Here is a 20038-nt window from a genome sequence, read left to right on the forward strand (position 1 = left end):
CTTAGACGCCCTCAAAAAGTTTAATAATTAATATTATTTGATCATATCTATTCTGATTATTTATGGTTAATTGAAAGTATTACTTGAAAGTAGCATTATTAATCTAGGTTAGAATATAGTCCATTATTATATTTTTAACCATGTATTTAAAGATGTTAATGTGTTTCTGGAATTGTTTTGTAATCATATTACTGATGGATAATACTACTATATGGTTAAAATAACTACATTTTTATGTGTTTGTGTGTAAATCCTCCATAATACTTAGGAAAGAAGAAATCCTCTATAATACCTAGGACAGAAAGAAAACTAACGTTTATTAGATACTTTGTGCCTGGCACTAAATTACATATTAGAGATAAATATGATGCTGTTGCTGACCTTGAGAAGCTCACAGCATAATAGAGCAGGTCAGATATGCAGATAGATCATTTCAATTCAATGTGGTGAGTACCAGTAAAGAAGTCTTCACAGAGTGCTAAAGAAACAAAGGGCGGAGCCCTCTACTGGCCTGGAAGTAGGGTGGGCAGTTACGTATGACTTTTTATAGAAGATGCCTGAGACCTGCAGGGTACAGCAGTAAAACTAGGCCCAGGTCAGGTGTGGTAGCTCATGCCTGTAATCCCACCACTTTGGGTAGGCAGATCCCTTGAGCCCAGGAGTTTGAGACCAGCCTGGACAACACAGGGAGACCCTCTCTCTATAATAATAATAATAATAATAATAATACTAAATTTAAAAAATAAATTAGCCTAGGATGGTGGTGCATGCCTGTGCTCCCAGCTACTTGGGAGGCTGAGGTGGGAGGATTGCTTGAGCCCAAGAGGTCAAGGCTGCAGTGAGCCCTGATCATACCAATGCACCCCAGCCTGGGCGACAGAGGGAGACCCTGTCTTAAAAAAAAAGAAAAGAAAAAGAATTGGCCTGGTTAGAAAAAGATGGAAATAGGGAAGGTTTGGGGCAGAGGAGAGGGTTAGTAGTAGAAGAAAGGGTATGTGGAGAGTCACAGAGAAATTAAGTAGAACAGTACATACCTTCTGTGTCAGAAACTGCACTTGGTAGTTAAAGCAGATATATTTATCCATATTTTACATATGAAGAAACTGAGTCAGAACTGAGCTCAAAATGCTGATCTGATATCAAAGTTTTTTTCCATTTTTGCCATTCATCTTCCTACCTAGCAGTGTTAGGTCCATTGATCTGAATAGTTGTTCACTTTAATAGTGACATGCTTCAATGAAGAAATTTAACAACTGTTATCATATTTTTAAAAATTAAGGTAAAACAACATTAAGTTCCTCTTGAACAACAAAAATTTATATTTTTTATTGGAATTTCAAGATAAAGAAGCATGTTCTTTGACACTTCAAGAAGAAAGTCCTATTGTTCATGTTAATAAAACCCTGGAGGAAATAAATCAGGAAAGGGGAACAGATAATGTCATTGAAATTCAAGCGTCAGGTATGTTATATGCTTTTAAAATGCATTCAGATTTGCTTAGTTTGAAAGCCCTTTCCTAGATAGCTAGGACATACCTCATTTTCCATGTCACTTTCTTCACTTGTTTCAGGTATTTCTTCATTCCACTCCTACTTTCAAGTTATATCCCGACCTAGAATGCCCTGTTCACTGCCCCTGCCTCTCCCCATTGCCTTACCCAAGCGACTCAAGTGTTATTTCTTCTTTCATTTAAACTGCTGCTACTTCCCTATATCAATCAGAACAACTGTACCTCCTTGGACTCTTCTGCCCAGTCCGGAAAATGAACTGCTAATCATGCTCTCTCTCTTCTCTTACCTGCTATCAGAGTGATGTAAATAAGTTACTATTGATTCCTATATTGATTTTTTTGTTATGCTATAAAGAAGAGTATTCTTTGACTCCTAAAGAACAGCCTGCTTAAGAACATCAGATTCATTATTAAAATCAATAAGGAAATATGACCCAGGTTCTCAAATATCTTTTCATTCTTTTGGTCTCTAGATGATTATGCAAATCTTTAAATAATGTTATTCTAGTGATAACTGGAAAAATTTTTCATTGTTTGGCTTAAGATTGTATGCTAATAGTGGAGAATGGCAAAGAAAAAAATGCAGTTCTCTTTATATGGGTCTTTATATTTGCCATGTCAAGTTAATTATGGAATAAACCCTCTCTAATAAATAATATAGGCCGGGCGCAGTGGCTCACGCCTGTAATTCCAGCACTTTGGGAGGCCGAGGTGGGCGGATCATGAGGTCAAGAGATAGAGACCATCCTGGACAATATGGTGAAACCCCATCGCTACTAAAAATGCAAAAATTAGCTGGGTGTGGTGGTGGCTGCCTATAGTCCCAGCTACTCAGGAGGCTGAGACAGGAGAATAGCTTGAACCCGGGAGGCGGAGGTTGCAGTGAGCCAAGATGGCGCCACTACACTCCAGCCTGGTGACAGAGCAAGACTCTGTCTCAATAAATAAATAAATAATACAGCCATAAAATGATATAATTCCATGTTTGTTTTTATTAGTTTATTTAGAATAAATAAAATAAGTTTTTATACAATCTCATTATTTTTAACTCAGAAAATAATTCAGATAGAAATTCAGATTTCCACGAAATAACATTTATCAAAATGAGCATACCATCTTTATTAAAACACTGCCATTAATGCTTTTATTTTTGCAGATAGCCAGTGCCAAGCATTTTGCCTCCTTGAAGCAGCAGCTTCTCCTATCTTAAAAAATTTTGTATCCTCCTGTACTCTCCCTACTGCTAATTGGAAATTTGCCACTGTTATTTTTGACCAAACAAGGTTTCTCTTAAAGGAACAAGAAAAAGTAGTAAGTGATGCTGTTCACCAAGGTGAGTGCAAATAAAAGTCACATTATTTAAAAAAGATGTTTAGAAATTATTGTATCAAATTAGTACAAATTGGGTATAGAAGGTTCAGAAATTAGTCATAGATGATGGCATGACTATAATTCAGCTTATGATACCCAGCCAAATCAATACTGGAGGATCAGCTAAGCAGAGAAAAAGGTAAGAAATATCACCTGGCATTACTTCTTAGTGAAGCTCCTAATTGACATATATTACTTGACAGATTCCTATTGCAGAAACTAACTTTATTATTGTCAGCATATGAACCATTCAGTCTCCTCCCAAAAAAGGTCAAAAACTAGATTAATTAAAGTCAATCCTAGGCTTTTTATTTCTACCAAGATGGAGTAACAGGGACTAGATTTACCCTCCTACCAGAAATAACAACAAATAAGACAAAGACAAAATACATAAAACCAGTTTTTAAGACCCTGGACATCAGGCAATGAAGAATAGTGGTTCCTGAGAGAGAGGAAATGAGTGAAATGAGCCCTACCATTACCCAAGCTACCTGTCTTGAAAGAATTGCCAGGCCAAGGTGTAGGGAGAGTTACCTGAGGCAGAGCCTGGTGGACAATTTAAGTTGAGGAGACAGGAGGTAAGAGTCCAGGGAGACCAAGACAGACAAGAGTTCAAAATAGAATGTTAGAGAGCAGAGAGCTTCACACAGAGAGTATAGAATTGTGCAGAGCCTCTCCCTCGAGTATTCAGCAGATGATTGATCAAAGAACATATGTGAGGTGGCCAGGCGCAGTGACTCATGCCTGTAATCCCAGCACTTTGGGAGGCCGAGGCAGGCGGATCATCTGAGGTCAGGAGTTCGAGACCAGCCTGGCCAACATGGTGAAACCCCATCTCTACTAAAAATACAATAATTAGCCTGGTGTGGTGGTGGGCACCTGTAATCCTGGCTACTTGGAAGGCTGAGGCAGGAGAATCGCTTGAACCTGGGAGGCAGAGGTTGCAGTGAGCTGAGGTCACGCCACTGCATTCCAGCCTGGGCAACAGAGTGAGACTCCATCTCAAAACAAAAACAAAAACAAACAAACAAAGAATATATGTGAGGAAACTACCTGGAGTTGGAGAAACAAACCATCTGAAAGGACTAGAGGGACTACTATGCTGTATTCACACAGGGAAGGAATAATGGCTGTTCCTACCAGCTAGACTAGAAAAACTCGTAATTCATAGAGGATTAAGGAGAGTACTCAGAAAAATCTTGCCTCAGTAGTGGGGGATAATTATCCCTAGACTTAGCACTGCTCTGAACCTGCCTAACAAATCACAAAGCAACACCCCAAGGATCAAACTACTTCCAAGGAACTTAGCGGCATCCCATCATAAAGCACAAGAGGATTGATACGAATACAAGAATACCCAACAAGGTAACAGTCATAATGTCTAGCATCCAATAAGATCATGAAGTATACAAAGAGGCAGGAAAGTACAACCCATAATGAGAATAATAAATCAAAACAAACCCAGAATCAACAAAGACATTAGAATGACCAGAAAAGTACACTAAAACTTCTTATTACTGTTTTTTGTATGCTTGAAAAGTTAAAGACTTTTAAAAAGACCTAGATCAAACTTCTAGAGACTAAACTACAATGCATGAGATGAAAAATATAGTGGATGTGATTAATGGCAGATTAAATATTGCAGAAGAAAAAATTAGTTAACTTGAAAGCATAGCAATAGAAACAGTCACTCTGCAAAAACTGTAAAGCATGAAAGAATGAAAAAGAAATAAAAGAAAAGAGCATCAGTAGGCTGTGGAACAACTTAAAGTAGCCTAACATACTGTAATTAGCATTCTCAAAAGAGAGGAGAAAAGAGAGTAAATGGAAAAAATATTTGAAGAAATAATGACTGAAATCTTTCTAAACGTAATGAAAACTACAAACCCACAGATGCAAACATCTCAATGAACACTTAATACAAGAGACACAAAGAAGGTTCACATAATCAAATTACTCAGAACCAATAATAAAAAGAGAACTGTAGGAGGAACCAGAGGAAAAAAACACATGCCACATGCAGGAAACAAAGATAAGGGTGACATGAGAGTTTTTGACATAAATAATATAAATGAAAAGACAATGAGTAACATTTTGAAAATTCTGAAAGCAAAAAACATCAACCTAGTTTTCTATATTAGACAAAATGAGGACTTCTCTTGGAGCTCTTTCTGTCCACATGGTGGTAATCACTTGTGGGCCTTGGGCTGCTTTAGTGTAGGCCAGTAAATACCAGAAGCAGAAAAAATAGGAAACTCACCACTTGTTTGGTGGCATTTTGAAATCTGATCTCCTTCCCCAGTCCACTTGTTACCATTTACTTTTAGAGTTTTCAGATAGCTGTTTCATGTATTCTGTTTTGTGTTTATAGTTGTATTCAATGGAAGAGACAAGGTGGAGTGTACTTACTCCATCTTACCTGGAATCTACTTAATTTATTTTTAAAGTCTGTTTTCTAAATTCATTAAACTTAGATGTCCTATATATTTTTTAAAGGTTAACTCTCTTTTACAAATGAAAAGAAAGTTGAATCTAATCTTATTCCATATAAAGTGCCCAGTCTTTGAGGGGAGCAACATTTTAATCACCAAAACCTTGAGGTCACAGTAGTATTACTTAGATAGAATACCTGATCTGAGAGGAAGGTGTTAATCCATAGTTTACTACTTGAAATACCTGAGCCACAGAAAGGCATCAAGATCAACACTTTGGGGAGCTGGCATTCTGGCAATGATTCTACTGGATAGAAAAACAATTGTCAGCAAACTGGCCTTTATGAAAGAAGACAAGACTTACATAAAATAAAAACTCATCTTCTGGATATAGTTTCAGTCCTGTAATTCTCAGGTTTTAAATTAGCTGAATATGGGTTGAGCTTCTAAAGGCTTTGAACATCATTGAGCAGAATGATGACTATTATAAAATATACAGCATAAGTATGTATGAAGTATAATGGAGGACAAAAAAGGGACATGGTGTTGGGTATCCAATTGGAACAATATTGCATTAATCCCAAGCAAGTGAATAGTTGTTATACTTAATATTCTTTCATTGGCCCTGGAATTGACATAAAACTAAGCCTACAAGTAACGACTAAGTAAACCTAGATTAAAAGAAGTCAGATCATTTCCCAAACTAGTTTCCTAGTCTGTACTCCATTTTCCAAGCATTTTTACATTTCTAGTTCCCCAAATATGTTTTCTCTGCCCTATTCTCATCTCTTGCAGGTCATGATTGACTTGTTCCCACAAGTCCTTCTAGGGGCTGAATATACTACCCATAATTGGCTTTCCTGTTGCCTCTTAATTCCCTACTACATATTGGCCTTGATCTTCATTGAATAGATAATCAATTTGCAAACTTTTAGCAGAATTCTTTGTTCAAATAAATATTTCATGAGATCCCAATACATGAAAAAGAAAAGTAGAGCTTCTCTGGTTGAATTGGGGTAGGGGGTCTAGAATCCCATCTTCTTGGTCTCACTTTTATATGCAAAAAAATTCAATCTATCATCCAAAAAGCTCTGGAACTAAATGGAACACAAGTAGGCAATTAGCCTGTCCCTGTGAGTTTATCTTTTGTTTGAGTTATAACTTTAAATGAATATTCCTAGGTGTCTACCTCCATTTCAAGGTATTTCTTCATGTTATGATCCTCTACTTTTATCTTAACCAGTTGGCAAGTTATGAATTTATTTTTATTCTTGTTTCATATCTGGGAATCGTTGACTCTTTTTCCCAACAGGAGTAGAAATAACTGAATATTCTTTGGAAGCAACAAGGGCATGAATTCTCAGGTTAGCTGAGTTTAAATGACAGCTCTACCATTTACTCACTAACTGACCTTGGACAGTTACTTAACCTCATTAATACTATTTCCTTTTTCATAAAATTTGGATCATAATAAACTTGTCTGATAGGATTATTGTTATGGATTCAATGAAATAGGCAACTTATATACAGCCTGGCATATAGTAAGCACTCAATAATAAATGTTAGCTCCCATTATTAGGCAGATTCTGATACATATTCTAAAACTGTAATATATAGTCTATGTTTTAAAATGTATTTTTGCTTACTTAGGTACCATTGATGAAAGAGAAATGACTTTCAAGCATGCCGCTCTCTTACATCTTCTGGTAACAATTAGAGATGTCCTTTTAACATGCAGCTTGGACACAGCATTGGGTTGGTGGGGAATATTTTATTTCCCCTTTTCTTCCTATTACATATTTCATCTGAAATAACTTACTTTTCTGAAAAAGATGCACCTTATAAGAAATGATGTAGCCTTCTTTTCTATTATACTAAGCATTACATACATTTTAACATAATTCTAATGAGATATATATATTTTATTCTGCTTGTATTCATTAAAAGAAATTGTCCTTAACACTATCATCACCTAGAAAAATAGGTTTAGGATTCTCTAATCTGGCAGATTTGATTGTATAATCATTATCATGCATGACTTTTTAATGTGAGATTTGACATTTTGCCATAAACATTTTGGGTCCTTATTGCATGTTTGTGGCTTTGAATCTTTGCTATGTAAAATATAACTATAAGGAGTAAGATCTTTTGTAATTTCTTTTTTAGTCCTGTCTATATTAGCAAATGAATTACTTGGGTAATAAAAATCAAACTATTTTGAACATATTGTAAATTTCTAAGATTTTGGAATTTTTTTATAATCTATCAAAATTAAAATGTCTGTCTTACTACATTACTGCTTTAGGCCCCTTATTGCAGGACTATTTAGACTTTTTTTTTTTTTCTTGAGACAGAGTTTTCCTTTGTTACCCAGGTAGGTGTGCAGAGGTGTGATCTCACTGCAACCTGTAACCTCTGCCTCCTGGGTTCAAGCCATTCTCCTGCCTCAGCCCCCTAAGAAGCTGGAATTACAGGTGCCCGCCACCACACCTGGTTAATTTTGTATTTTTAGTAGAGACAGGGTTTCACCACGTTGGCCAGGCTGGTCTCGAACTCCTGACCTCAGGTGATCCACCCGCCTTGGCTTCCCAAAGGGCTGAGATTACAAGCGTGAGCCACCACACCCAGCCTAGACTTGTTTAATAATGGTATGTTTATGGAATTAGGTTTTATAATTTAGAGTTCCTAGAACCTATTTCAAACATAAAGTAAAAATAAATTTCCTCTGATCTAAGACCTAGACATTTTCTCTTATTTATGATCCAGACATAAATATTATTTTTCTAATCCAAGGTTTGGTAACTATTGAGCAGCAGTGAATCATAAACGTACTCCGTCTAAAGAAGTGGGATCTCAGATATTCTAGATTCTGAAATTCTGTTTTAATATCATGAGTAGTAACCAATCTCACTGTTTGTAGAGCTAGCAATCTTTTATAGAAGCTGAGAAGCACAATGAAGTCAGGTGACTAAATAAAAGGGCATGTGACACTACAAGCTTATGCTTGTTTCAGGTACTGTAAAGTAGGGTTGTTAGTCCCCAATCCTTACTTGTCTGAGGATGGAGATAAGACAACCTGGTCCAGTATTAACACTCAAGTGGTTTAATTGAAGAAAAAAAGAACAGCACCATGTTGGGCTTTCTAAAGGTAGCTGTAGTTTAGTAATAATATTTGGCCAAGTGCATGATCTAGCCAAGTACAGTATGCTCAATACTTACCAAAGCCTTGGATTAAATAAATAATATTTATGGGCCGGGCACCATGACTCACGCCTGTAATCCCAGCACTTTGAGAGGCTGAGGTGGGTGGATCATCTGAGGTTGGGAGTTCAAGACCAGCCTGGCCAACATGGTGAAACGCTGCCTCTACTAAAAATACAAAAATTAGCCTGGTGTGGTGGTGCGCACCTGTAGTCCCAGCTACGCAGGAGGCTGAGGCAGGAGAATCACTTGAACCCCCCAGGCGGAGGTTGCAGTGAGCCAAGATCACACCATTGCACTCCAGCCTGGGCAAAAAGAATGAAACTCCATCTCAAAAAAAGAAAGAAAAGAAAAGAAATAATATTTATGGAGGTTGGCTTAAACAATATTTATCTTTAAGTAGTGTAGTCTATGATTTACCCTAGTTAAGTGAGACCACTGACAGATTTATACTTGGACCGAATTCTTTATGTTCCTCTAAGAAATGCATTTACTAAATCATACTTTGGCATTACTATTTATCTACCTTAAGGAATACTATAAAAGTAAGATTCTTGTTGGAAAACTAACTTCTTAATCTCCAGGTATCAAGCCATATGAATAATCTAGTTGCTTTGGACATTTTTAGTAGAGGACTTTCTCATTCCTCTATACCTCTTGAAAGCCAAGATCAAGTTAGGTTGTCCTTTCTCTCTGTATAATGGCAGAGGAAAAAAAAAAAAATCCATGGAGGTCTGGCTGCCTGCCCTGCCCACTCCCAGAATTATGTGTTTTCTCCTAGCTTCCAGTTTGCCCCCTCTCCCAACCTGGCAAGGTAGTGAGTTTTAGGTTCAAATAATAGAGTTTCTCTTCTGGGCTTTAACCTAGAAATAAATTCAGTATTTATTATGGAATGTGATAGGTATTACAACAGAGATATATTGTAGTGGCACAAAGGATGGAGACTACTATCCTTAAGATGAATATGTTTAAAAAAAAAATAAGTAGAAGTTTGCCAAGTAGATACAGTATAAAAGAGTATTCTAGGCAGAATTAAGAGCCCAGAGGAATGGACCAGTGGAAATGTTGCCAACAGTTCCATGCAGTTAGATTGAAGAGGACAAGGTAGAGGGCAAACAGGAGCTAAGCCTGGAGAAATAAGAAAAGACCAAATCACGGAGAGCCCTTTAAGCTACACAAAAGAATCTCAGGGATGCTACTGGATTACCTTTATTTTTCAAAAGGTTAATTCTGATGGCAATATGGAGAATCAGGGGGAGGTCTGAAGATAAGGAGGCAGAAAGAACATAAGTCAGTCTCTAAGTTGCCCATCAGTCTAGCAATTTTAATATAAAAATAGAATTAATATGCACACATACGTAAAACTTGTACATAGACATTAAATTTTTTAAATTTATTATTTCATTTGTTACCCAAATATTCATTAAACACCTCATCTATGTAAGTTACCATGCCAGGTGCTCTAGTGCAGTAATTCACAAAATTCTGTGCAGCAGAATCACATGGAGAGAAATCATTAGGACACAATCTAGAGGTACTGAATATGAATCTTCAAGGATGAATCTATGTTTAAAAATGCCCTTAGTGAGCCTGAATTAGGCACTGCTGTTTTAGCAGCCATATGAATTAAATATGTATAAATACCCTATGTTCTACCCTGAAAGAGCTTATAGGCTAAGTGATATATATAAATAAGCAGATATCAAGTACAAAAGTTGTACAGATAAAATGCCAAGAAAATTCCACTTAAGTAGCCTTTCAACAGGACTTCCATGTAAATATAGGTCCTGGGATTTAGGAAGAGTGCAATAGCATTCAACAAGCCAGGAGGCAGGGTAGGTTCTATATTCAGAAAGTATGTAGCATATATTAATGTGTATATATATATAGCTTAAAAAGAGATATGTGGTACATACTTTTAAGCTTCACTCAGTTTTAAAGTTTTTATTAGTCAATATCTTTGATCAAAATCAGAAAACAATTAAAGGAAATTTTAACTGTCTCTGCTTTGACTCATTTTCTTTCAGCCTTTTTTACCGTGGAGTTTCTTTAAAAGCAAAGACTTAGACAATTTTTTTCTAATTTTGCTTCAATAGGATATTTATCAAAGGCAAAAGATATCTACAACAGCATTTTAGGCCCCCATTTGGGTGACATTTGGAGACAGCTGGAAATTGTACAGTTTATTAGGGGGAAAAAGCCTGAAACCAACTACAAGATACAAGAATTGCAATGTCAGATACTAAATTGGATGCAAAGTCAACAGCAAATTAAGGTTAAGTATTGGAATAAAGCAGGTAAAATAATCAGTTTAAGTAAGAATTGGATGTAAGATACATTTTTGCATTTAACTTTAAAATTATGAAGTAGTCTATACTACTTAGTCCCTTGATGGTTTAGTCCTTGAATAAGGTAACAGAACAGAATCAGAACCATAGAAAGGATGATTTGCATCATTATTCATGTCTCAAATTTAAAAATACTTTACCAGTGTGGGCAATATAGTGAGACTTTGCTTCTATAAAAATTTTTTTAAATTAGCCAGGCATGGTGGTGTGCACCTATAGTTCCACCTATTAGGGAGGTTGAGGTGGGAGGATCTCTTGACCCCAGGAGGTTGAGGCTGCAGTGAGCCATGATTGTTCCACTGCACTTCAGCCTGGGAAAAAGAGCCAGACCCTGTCTCTAAATAAATAAATAAACAAACTTTAGTTTTTATTATGCATGGTTTTCCTATGGATTGGTTCTCCAATTGTCAGAAATTTTGTCTGGTACTTATATAAGTCCATGAACATATACATAATAATACAACTCAATGATTTATTTTAAAATACCGAGCCAGAATCTCATATGATTCCACCAAAACAAACATTTAGTTTTATGCCTTGGATTACATTCACAATTATTTGCCTACCCTACATCAAGCATATAAAGATTGCATTAATGAAGTTTTAACAGAAAAAGCTTTTTAAAATCTTATCAAGCAGAAAAGCATTTCAAATGGTTTACACTAAAAATCCAGATATAAATTTATGTGGCCTTTTTTTGATTTTTCACTCTGTGCCTCCTATTTCTTAACCACAATTTTATAGTTTCTTGGGTAATAACTTTCTTAAGTCATTAAAATAATTTAATCTAAGTGAGAAATTTGAAATTGAAACTGATTTGCTCTCCCCACCTCTCCCCCACAAAGCTGTAATGGTAAGTCAGCAAATATAGCGGTAGATCACTGGTTTTCTCCAACAAATTTAAATGTGTGAGTTGAATTTAACACTAACAGAGACAACCTATGTATTGATAGTCACATATATGGGGATACTTGAAGAATGCTAAGAATGCCCTATCCCAAAATATTTTCTTCACCGATATTTGATCTTAACAGAATATATTCCTTGTGTTTAAGTGTTGACATCTTTTACAACAGAAATATTTGCTTTGTAATCTTATTGTCATTAGTTTCATAGGACCAATTAAAGTGTGTTATTTTTGTCACTGTATTAAAACTGTGAAAAAGAATAATCATTCACACATACATGAAATTTTTATTTTTGACTAGATACTGATTATAATAAGAATGGACTCAGATGGTGAAAAACATTTACTCATTCAAATTCTTAACAAAATAGAAGGTAGGCAGTTTTAAATTATGCTTCATTTGATAACAAATGCTTGAACTTATAAAAATGTATTGATCTAACCAGCTTTTAAAATTAAGACATAATTAACATAGTATAAAATTCACCCTTTGAAAGTGTATAACTCATTGGGATCTAACCAGCTTTTAAATCAATCTGGACTATAAGTTTGCAGTATAAATATACTACAAGGTGTTTATATGTATTTGTTATTACTAATAATTGACACCTTTTATTGATTGCCTACTAGTTGCTAAATAATATTAGCTACTTACAACTCTATGAATAGGTTTTATTAACTCGGTTTTACAAATAAAGGAACTAAAGTTCGTGCTAAAGGTGATGTAGCTTGCCAAATCTCACAGGTAGTTAGGGAATCAGGACTTGAAACTAGGACTCTCGTTTTAGTATCATTCTTTCTTCAACTCTCAGTTCTTCAGTTCTCTTGTCTGTTTTCCTCACTTACTACACTTTTCTACCCACTACTGCCCCTTCTGTCAACCCTTTCCACTTTGTGCTGTAGAATCCATTACTTGTTATGCAAACTCTTCTCATTCTTCATCTCCTTTGTCTTAACTCAAGCCCAACTTTCTCCATGATACTACTTCCTCTCATATAAAAGCTAATCATTTTCTCTACATATATATGCCTCATAGAGATGAGAAAGCCATTTCTCGCTTTCCATTTTCACTTTCAAAACATTATTCCTCCACCTTTTGAGGCTGTGCCATATTGCCATACCATTGTCTACCACTCATCATCTCCTAACCACCTGGTCATTTCCCATCATCCATGGACAATTGTGTACCTAGCTCATGGTATTCTTTACACTTCTAGTCCTGTCATTATTCTAGGTGTCTTTAATGTTCCTAATGTGACAGATTCATTCAACACCCTGGACTTATAGTTTCATTGGCCTCCACAACAAAAATTATATTCATCTTCAGTTCCTTGGCTATGCCATGGAACTTGTGATAATGCATAACTGTCCTACCTCTGAATTTTAAATTCTGATACATTGCTCTTTGTCTATACCTATAGCTCTTTCATGATCTTCAACATCTTAGAGATCTATAATCTACCAGCTACTTTTTTTGTTTCATCTCCTTTTCTTTCCAGACTCAGTGATTTGACCCATCACTTTAATCAGTCTTATGCTTCTATTGTACTTTTCATTTAAACCTCAATCCTGAATCAATCAATTCATTTAACTTCTCTATTCCTACACCTGAGATGCTGAGCACTATTGGAGAGAATCACACAGCCATATAGATTGGTACTACTACAAACTCATGCCCTCTAAATTTACCTGGGCTCTTAAGACATCTTAACAATCTTTTTGTATATTCTTAGTTCCACTCCTATTTTCCAAATGACTATACCAAAAACTCCTACTATGTTAACCCATCCTTTCATTTTTTGGAAGGGAATTGTGCCTTCTAATTTTCATTAATCATGTAAGTGTCCTCCTCAGTTTCCTTCCCTACCATTGTTGTAGAAAAACCGGGCTCTTATCACATGACCAGAAAAGATTAGGCTCGCAGACACTTTGAAGGGTGAGGAGCAGAATTTATTGGGTGAAAAGGAAAAAACTCAGCAAAGCGAGAGGAGTTCCTGTTAACAGGCCGCCATCTCACAGATTGAATCCCAGGTTATCACACAGGAACAGGAGAGGACAGGATCCTCCCTCCTTCAAACAGCAGGAACTTCCCAAGGCCTCATCCCATCTTCCCAGCGCGCAGGTGGGCATTATTCAGAAAGAATCAGTCATGAAAGGTTGGGCTTCATCCAGGACCGGCAGTCTGGTTTTTCAGCCTTCAGGCTGTTTTAGGCTTTAAGGAGGGGTTTCACGAGGGGACCATTGGCTGCCTCCTGTCTCCATCACCATTTATAGACTTGCCTGCATTTCTCTCTGTTCTTTATCCTTTCCTCTTTTCTCTATAGAAATGAACCACCCTTTGAAGACCAGTTTTTCACTTGTGCTTTGGATACCATCTCCTCCTGCAGTCTCAAGTACTTTGTTCCATCAGTTACTTCCTAGTCCAACCTTTCTCTCTAATGACTGTTTTCCTTAATGTTTAAGTCCTTCAGTCTTAAAAATAAAATAATATACCACTGTCAACCTATGTCACCGTTTGGTTACCATTTCTCTTCCCTCTATAAGCTGCATCTTTTGCCATCTTCATCTCCTAAAATAGTTCTTTACTCTTACCTTACCAAATTATTTATCATGCTGTTTCATATCTCTATGCCTTTATACCTCCTGTTCCTGCTATAAGAGTACTCTTCCCCCTTCATTAGGAAGTTAACTCCTACACATTTTTAAAAAGTTAATTAAAACATTTGTTCAGGAAGGCTTGATTTCAATGCTTTTCCTCTGTGCTCTCAGGCCATTATGTGCATACTTCTAAGGCACCACTTCCCATCTCAGGCTATAAGGGTGTTATCACCCTTAGAAATAATCTTCTTATCTGTTTTCCTCGCTAAAATGTCTGCTTTTGGGGGATTCAAATCATACCCTAATTTATATTCCTAGCACTCAGGAAAATGCCCACAACATAGAAGGCACTCGATAAAAGTTTATTGAACAAATGAATGTGCCAATTAGTGCCTCTCTATATACCTAGTACACACTAAAACTGGTGAAAAAGATTGAACTCAAATATACAAATATAGCAACATAGATCTGCTCATCAGTGCAGGAAGTAAAGTTAACTAATATTTTAAATTATAGTCATGTGAGAATGGAAAGGTCTTTCAAGCAGAGTCTTATAAGGTGCTATTTCTTGACAACGTTATCATGTATCCAGAGTCCAGATTTGTAAACTTGGATCTTACTATTTCATTCAGTTTTCCAATCCTGGGAAGATGAGTTTGTGTCCACCAAATTCATAAAATCCTTACTAGTACCAAAACGTTAGAGCAATAGTTAACAATTATGGGGCTGAGACTACCACAGTTGTCTGTAATCAGGGTAATTGGAAACATTTTTTTTTTTAAATCAAGAAAGTGCTGAGCAATATTTGCACTATAAAAGGGACTTGGATAACCAAAGGAATGTTTTTGTGAAGAACCTGAGGAAATATGCCTGCTCCACAGAGAAGAATATTTAAACCTACTTAGTGGGACACCTTCTCCTTTGATGTTGCTGAAGATACACTGACAGATTTGTTTTTTCAGTTTTAGTTTTTGTGGGTACATAGTAGGTGTATAAATTTATGGGGTATATGAGATGTTTTGATACAAGCATGCAATGTGAAATAAGCCCATGATGGAGAATGGGGTATCCATCCCCTCAAGCATTTATCCTTTGAGTTACAGACAACTCAGTTACACTCTTTATTTTTAAATGTACAATTAAGTTATCACTGACTACAGTCATCTTTATTGACAGATTCTCACTCTGTTTCGCATATCTAGGTTTCATGCTGAATACTGCTGTCTCTTTTGGCATTCGGTATTATGTAATCGCTGAGCTTGTTATCTTCATTTCAACAATATCTACTGACACAAAAATTTTGAATCTATAAACTGGAAGATGTTTTTACTCTTTTTCAGGATGGCAGTTATCCTCAGTTTCTGGAGGCGAGGACTTTTCTGCCTAGTGTTAGAAAGTAAAAATGTAGTTCTGTTTTCTATGTGTTTGTAAGATCTAGTACTGCACTCACCAAGTAATTAATCTGCTTTGGGATCATAACTAATACAATCATTTAAGCAGATTAGGTTTGTTTGTTTTTTTTGTATTTTGTTTTTTGTTTTTTTGAGTTTCACTCTTGTTGCCCAGGCTGGAGTACAATGGCGTGATCTCAGCTCACGGCAATCTCTGCCTCCCAGGTTCAAGCCATTCTCCTGCCTCACCCTCCCGAGTAGCTGGAATTACTGACCTGCACCACCACGCCCAGCTAGTTTTGTATTTTTTTTTAGTAGAGGCAAGGTTTCACCATGTTAGCCAGGCTGGTCTCGAACTCCTTACCTCAGGTGATCCACCCGCCTCAGCCACTCAAAGTGCTAGGATTACAGGTGTGAGCCACTGCACCCGGCCAGATTAGGTTTTAAATAGAAGAATCTATTTAAATATAATCACCTTATGAATTATAAAAGAGAAATAGTACTCACTTCTTATCACTACTAGAACTATTGTCATGTCAAGTAAAGTTATATGAAATTATTAACCATTACTCTCATTATTATTATATCATACCTTTGTCAACTTTATGGTTAAAAAAATACACTAATAGAGTATATAATTTATTTGAACTAGAATTAGCTATTCTTGAATCAATTATGTCTACCAAAAATAAATTGTGTGGATAGGTACAGAATATTTTGAAATTTATTATATTTTATTTAAACATTAGTAAAATAAGAAATTTAAAGTATGAGAAGCAAGAGTGAATCTAAGAAACAGTTCCCAATAAGTCTTCTGCTTCTAAATACTCAGTAGAAAGAGAATAAAGGCATTCCTATTACATTGAAATACAGTCTCTTGTTTAGTTATGTACTTAAATTTTTGGCTAAAGAACAAAGATAAAATCTACCATTATATTTAGCAAAATAAAATTAACTGCACAGGATTGGTGAGTGTTTAATTTGCTTACTTTAAAATTAAGTTTTTGTGGGGTGTGGTGGCTCATGCCTGTAATCCCAGCTCTTTGGGAGACTGAGGTGGGGGTTCACTTGAGGTCAGGAGTTTCAGACCAGCCTGATCAACATGGTGAAACCCTGTCTCTACTAAAAATACAAAAATTAGCTGGGCATAGTGGCAGGCACTTGTCATCCCAGCTACTCGGGAGGCTGAGGCAGGACAATTCTTTCAACCCAGAAGGCGGAGATTGCAGTGAGCCAAGATCACATCACTGAACTCCAGCCTGGGCAACAAAGCAAAACTCCATCTCAAAAAAAATAAAATTAAAAATTAAAAAATAAGTTTTTAATCCATGTTACTATTTTATATAATAAATTTAGAATTTCCATGTTCTATGTATACACACAAGAGAAATATTGGTTATGGTTCAAACTTTCTGATATGCTAAACTTAGAAAAATAATCTAACAAATTGTATTTTAAGCAGTTTTGTTATTCACAGATTTTTAACTCATTCTTATGGTAGCGAAATATATGACACACCAAAAATATGTATCTGAACAAGACACTGAAAAAAGCATTCTTTTTTTCCAACAGGTTTAACACTGACTGTCCTTCATTCAAAGGAAAGAAAAGATTTTCTGGAATCTGAAGGTGTTTTAAAGGGGTAAAAATTCATTCCTTCATCTATGAGGAACAAACATACCAGTTTCACAGGAAAAGCAAAATCTTCCTAGAAGTTAACTTTAAAAATTTAACAAAATCTGAAATTAAGCAATGCCTCTACCCTCTTCCTGAAAAATGCTTTACTTAGGGCACTTTAATTCTGATCATTGTCCTGTGTATTATATGTTATTAGTGTCCAGAAATTTAATTCAATCTTATTTTAACATCCTCAAATAATAATAATAATATTGTTATCGTAGTACAGAAGTGCCTATTTAGAGTACATTTATACCAGTTTCTTTGCTCAGCATTGTTTTTTACATCTTCTTTCTTCGGGGTTCTCCTTCTTCCTGAAGTATGTCCTTTAGAAATTCTTTCAGTGAGGGCCTGCTAATAATAAATCAAGTGTTGAATTGTGTAAAACTCTTTATTTTGCCTCATTTTACATAGAAATTATTTTTTTCAAATATTGGGATCCAAATAATAAAAAACATGTAAATCAAATAGAAGCTCATAAAAACTGGACATAGATACTTTTTAACTTCTAGATTGCTCTGATAGAAAGCAGCAATAGAGAATTTTAATTATAGTAGGTGGTATGTTTTATGAGATTTGAAAATGTTTATGAGATTTTATGAGATAAGAAAGCTAAATTTATGATATTTAAGTGTCCATCTTTTTTTGTTGTTGTTAAATCACTTATGAAGCCCATTAAGAAAAAAAAAATCCCATTTTAAAGTTGCCAGATAATATCCTGTTATGTAGATTATCTAAGATTAAGACCTTATATTTGTAAGAAAATGAGACTGATTTTTCATGCTGATTTCTGTTATTGATAGTACTCAGGTAATAAAATCAGGCTATCTCCCATTTGAGGATATGAAATGGGCTACAGGTTTTTATATCCTGGTATAAAATATATATGATCATTAAGAAGAAAAATATAAGGAAATTAACACAATTGAAGAGCAAATCAACAGAAAATGCACCAGTGCCTTTCTAAGATGAGGCATAGATTAGAGAAGGATGGAACAGCCAGAAAACAGTCATCTTTTAATAGTCCAAGCAAATAATAACACAAGTATAATGCCATTTTCTTGGCTTTCTTTTGTCTTTAGTACAAGTTCCTGTGTAGTTGTACATAATCAATATATTGGAGCAGATTTCCCCTGGAGTAATTTCACATTTGTGGTGGAATACAATTATGTGGAAGACTCTTGTTGGACTAAACACTGCAAAGATTTGAATATTCCTTACATGGCCTTTAAAGTGATTCTTCCAGACACAGTTTTTAAAAGTAAGAATATAAACCAAAATCCTTTTCCTTTTTTGCTTTATTAGAATGAAAATTTTCTATTTTCTGTTTATGATCTATGGATAAAAATAAGCTGTGACATTAGAAGCCTTGAGTTCAACCTCTAACCCCACCACTATCTGTGTAACCTACGGTAGTCCTTTAACGGTCTCTTACCTCGTAGTCCTCATTTGTAAAGTAAGCTTTACTAATTATATGTTTTCATTCCTTTATCTAACTTCTAAATTTTACTTATAATAGCACAATTTTATTACATTTATGTCCAATCTTAATCTGATGGCTTTTATGCAATAGTATTTTTTATTGATTTTTAGGGGACAATTGTGTAATAGTATGCTGATTCAGAAAATTGTAATATGCAAAACAAATTATCTACAAATACTTAGAAAAAAGTCTAAACCACTTCATATGTCAGTTTATTTCTTTGTATTTGTCAGTAACACCTCATATGACTAAGGCTGTGAATTCTCAGATCCGTAAGTCTGATACATTTTTGAGTATAAAACACACTCAGTGTGAGAGTGCATCTCTCTCAGTACTTGCCATCAATTATTTTCTATTCACCTCAAATATGAGTGGGAAGTCTAAATAGATTCTGAGACATTCCAACTCAATTCTAAAAATATGGTCACTATAATGGTTTCTTTGGAATTGATCTTGTGTAACTATTCTTTTATAAATTAACTGTGTATGCCTTTTGACCATGTATCTATTGAGGTATTTATTCTTTTCTTATTGATCTGTAAAATGTTTTCCCTGTGGGTTATTGCACATAATTTAAAATCTTTATGTAAATCAGTATATATTTATACAGCACATGTCCAATATATACTTAAGTGAATAAAGCAAGTTTCAACATTTCAGGTAGAGAATGACCCTAATTTTTCTTTCTTTATTGAAGTGAGTGTACATGTGTGAGTATAAGCAGGAAAATATATTGAAAAAAGTCTGGAAATATATGCAAAACTCTGTTTTTACCGTATAGTGGTATTAGTAAACTCTATTAACTTATTTCTAGGTAGGATAACATGGTTTTTATTTTCTTCTTCAAGCCTGTCTTTATTCTGTTTTTGATTTTTTATGCTGAATATTATTTTTATATTACTCCTACTTATCCTCATGTTTAGTAAAAAAAGAGAAAGAGCTGGGAGATGAGAATAAAAGAGAAATATTTGTAAATTTTCTCTTATTTAGGAAGCACCTTGTTGGATAGATTTGGAGGTTTTCTTTTGGAAATTCAGATTCCATATGTGTTTTTTGCATCTGAAGGACTTCTTAATACTCCAGACATACTTCAGCTGCTAGAATCCAAGTAAGTTATTGA

At 35.2% G+C, this 20038-nt stretch overlaps 1 protein-coding gene across 9 annotated transcripts in view; it reads left to right on the forward strand.

Moving 5' to 3' along the window:
* SHOC1 (shortage in chiasmata 1) overlaps nt 1–20038 on the forward strand; it is a 98510-nt gene that overhangs the window by 59194 nt on the left and 19278 nt on the right. For 7 of the 9 annotated variants that reach the window (XM_050761415.1, XM_050761414.1, XM_050761418.1 and 4 more), the window contains 8 exons: nt 1342–1461; nt 2667–2843; nt 6964–7068; nt 10611–10789; nt 12071–12143; nt 17331–17400; nt 18518–18696; nt 19909–20026. In XM_050761415.1, the coding sequence (XP_050617372.1) occupies nt 1342–1461; nt 2667–2843; nt 6964–7068; nt 10611–10789; nt 12071–12143; nt 17331–17400; nt 18518–18696; nt 19909–20026 (1021 nt within the window). The remainder of the gene's footprint in view (nt 1–1341; nt 1462–2666; nt 2844–6963; nt 7069–10610; nt 10790–12070; nt 12144–17330; nt 17401–18517; nt 18697–19908; nt 20027–20038) is intronic. The other 2 variants (XM_050761416.1, XM_050761422.1) reach the window with 1 other exon arrangement.

Source organism: Macaca thibetana, chromosome 15 (genome assembly GCF_024542745.1).
Source record: "Macaca thibetana thibetana isolate TM-01 chromosome 15, ASM2454274v1, whole genome shotgun sequence".
NCBI classification, from domain to species: Eukaryota; Metazoa; Chordata; class Mammalia; order Primates; family Cercopithecidae; genus Macaca; species Macaca thibetana.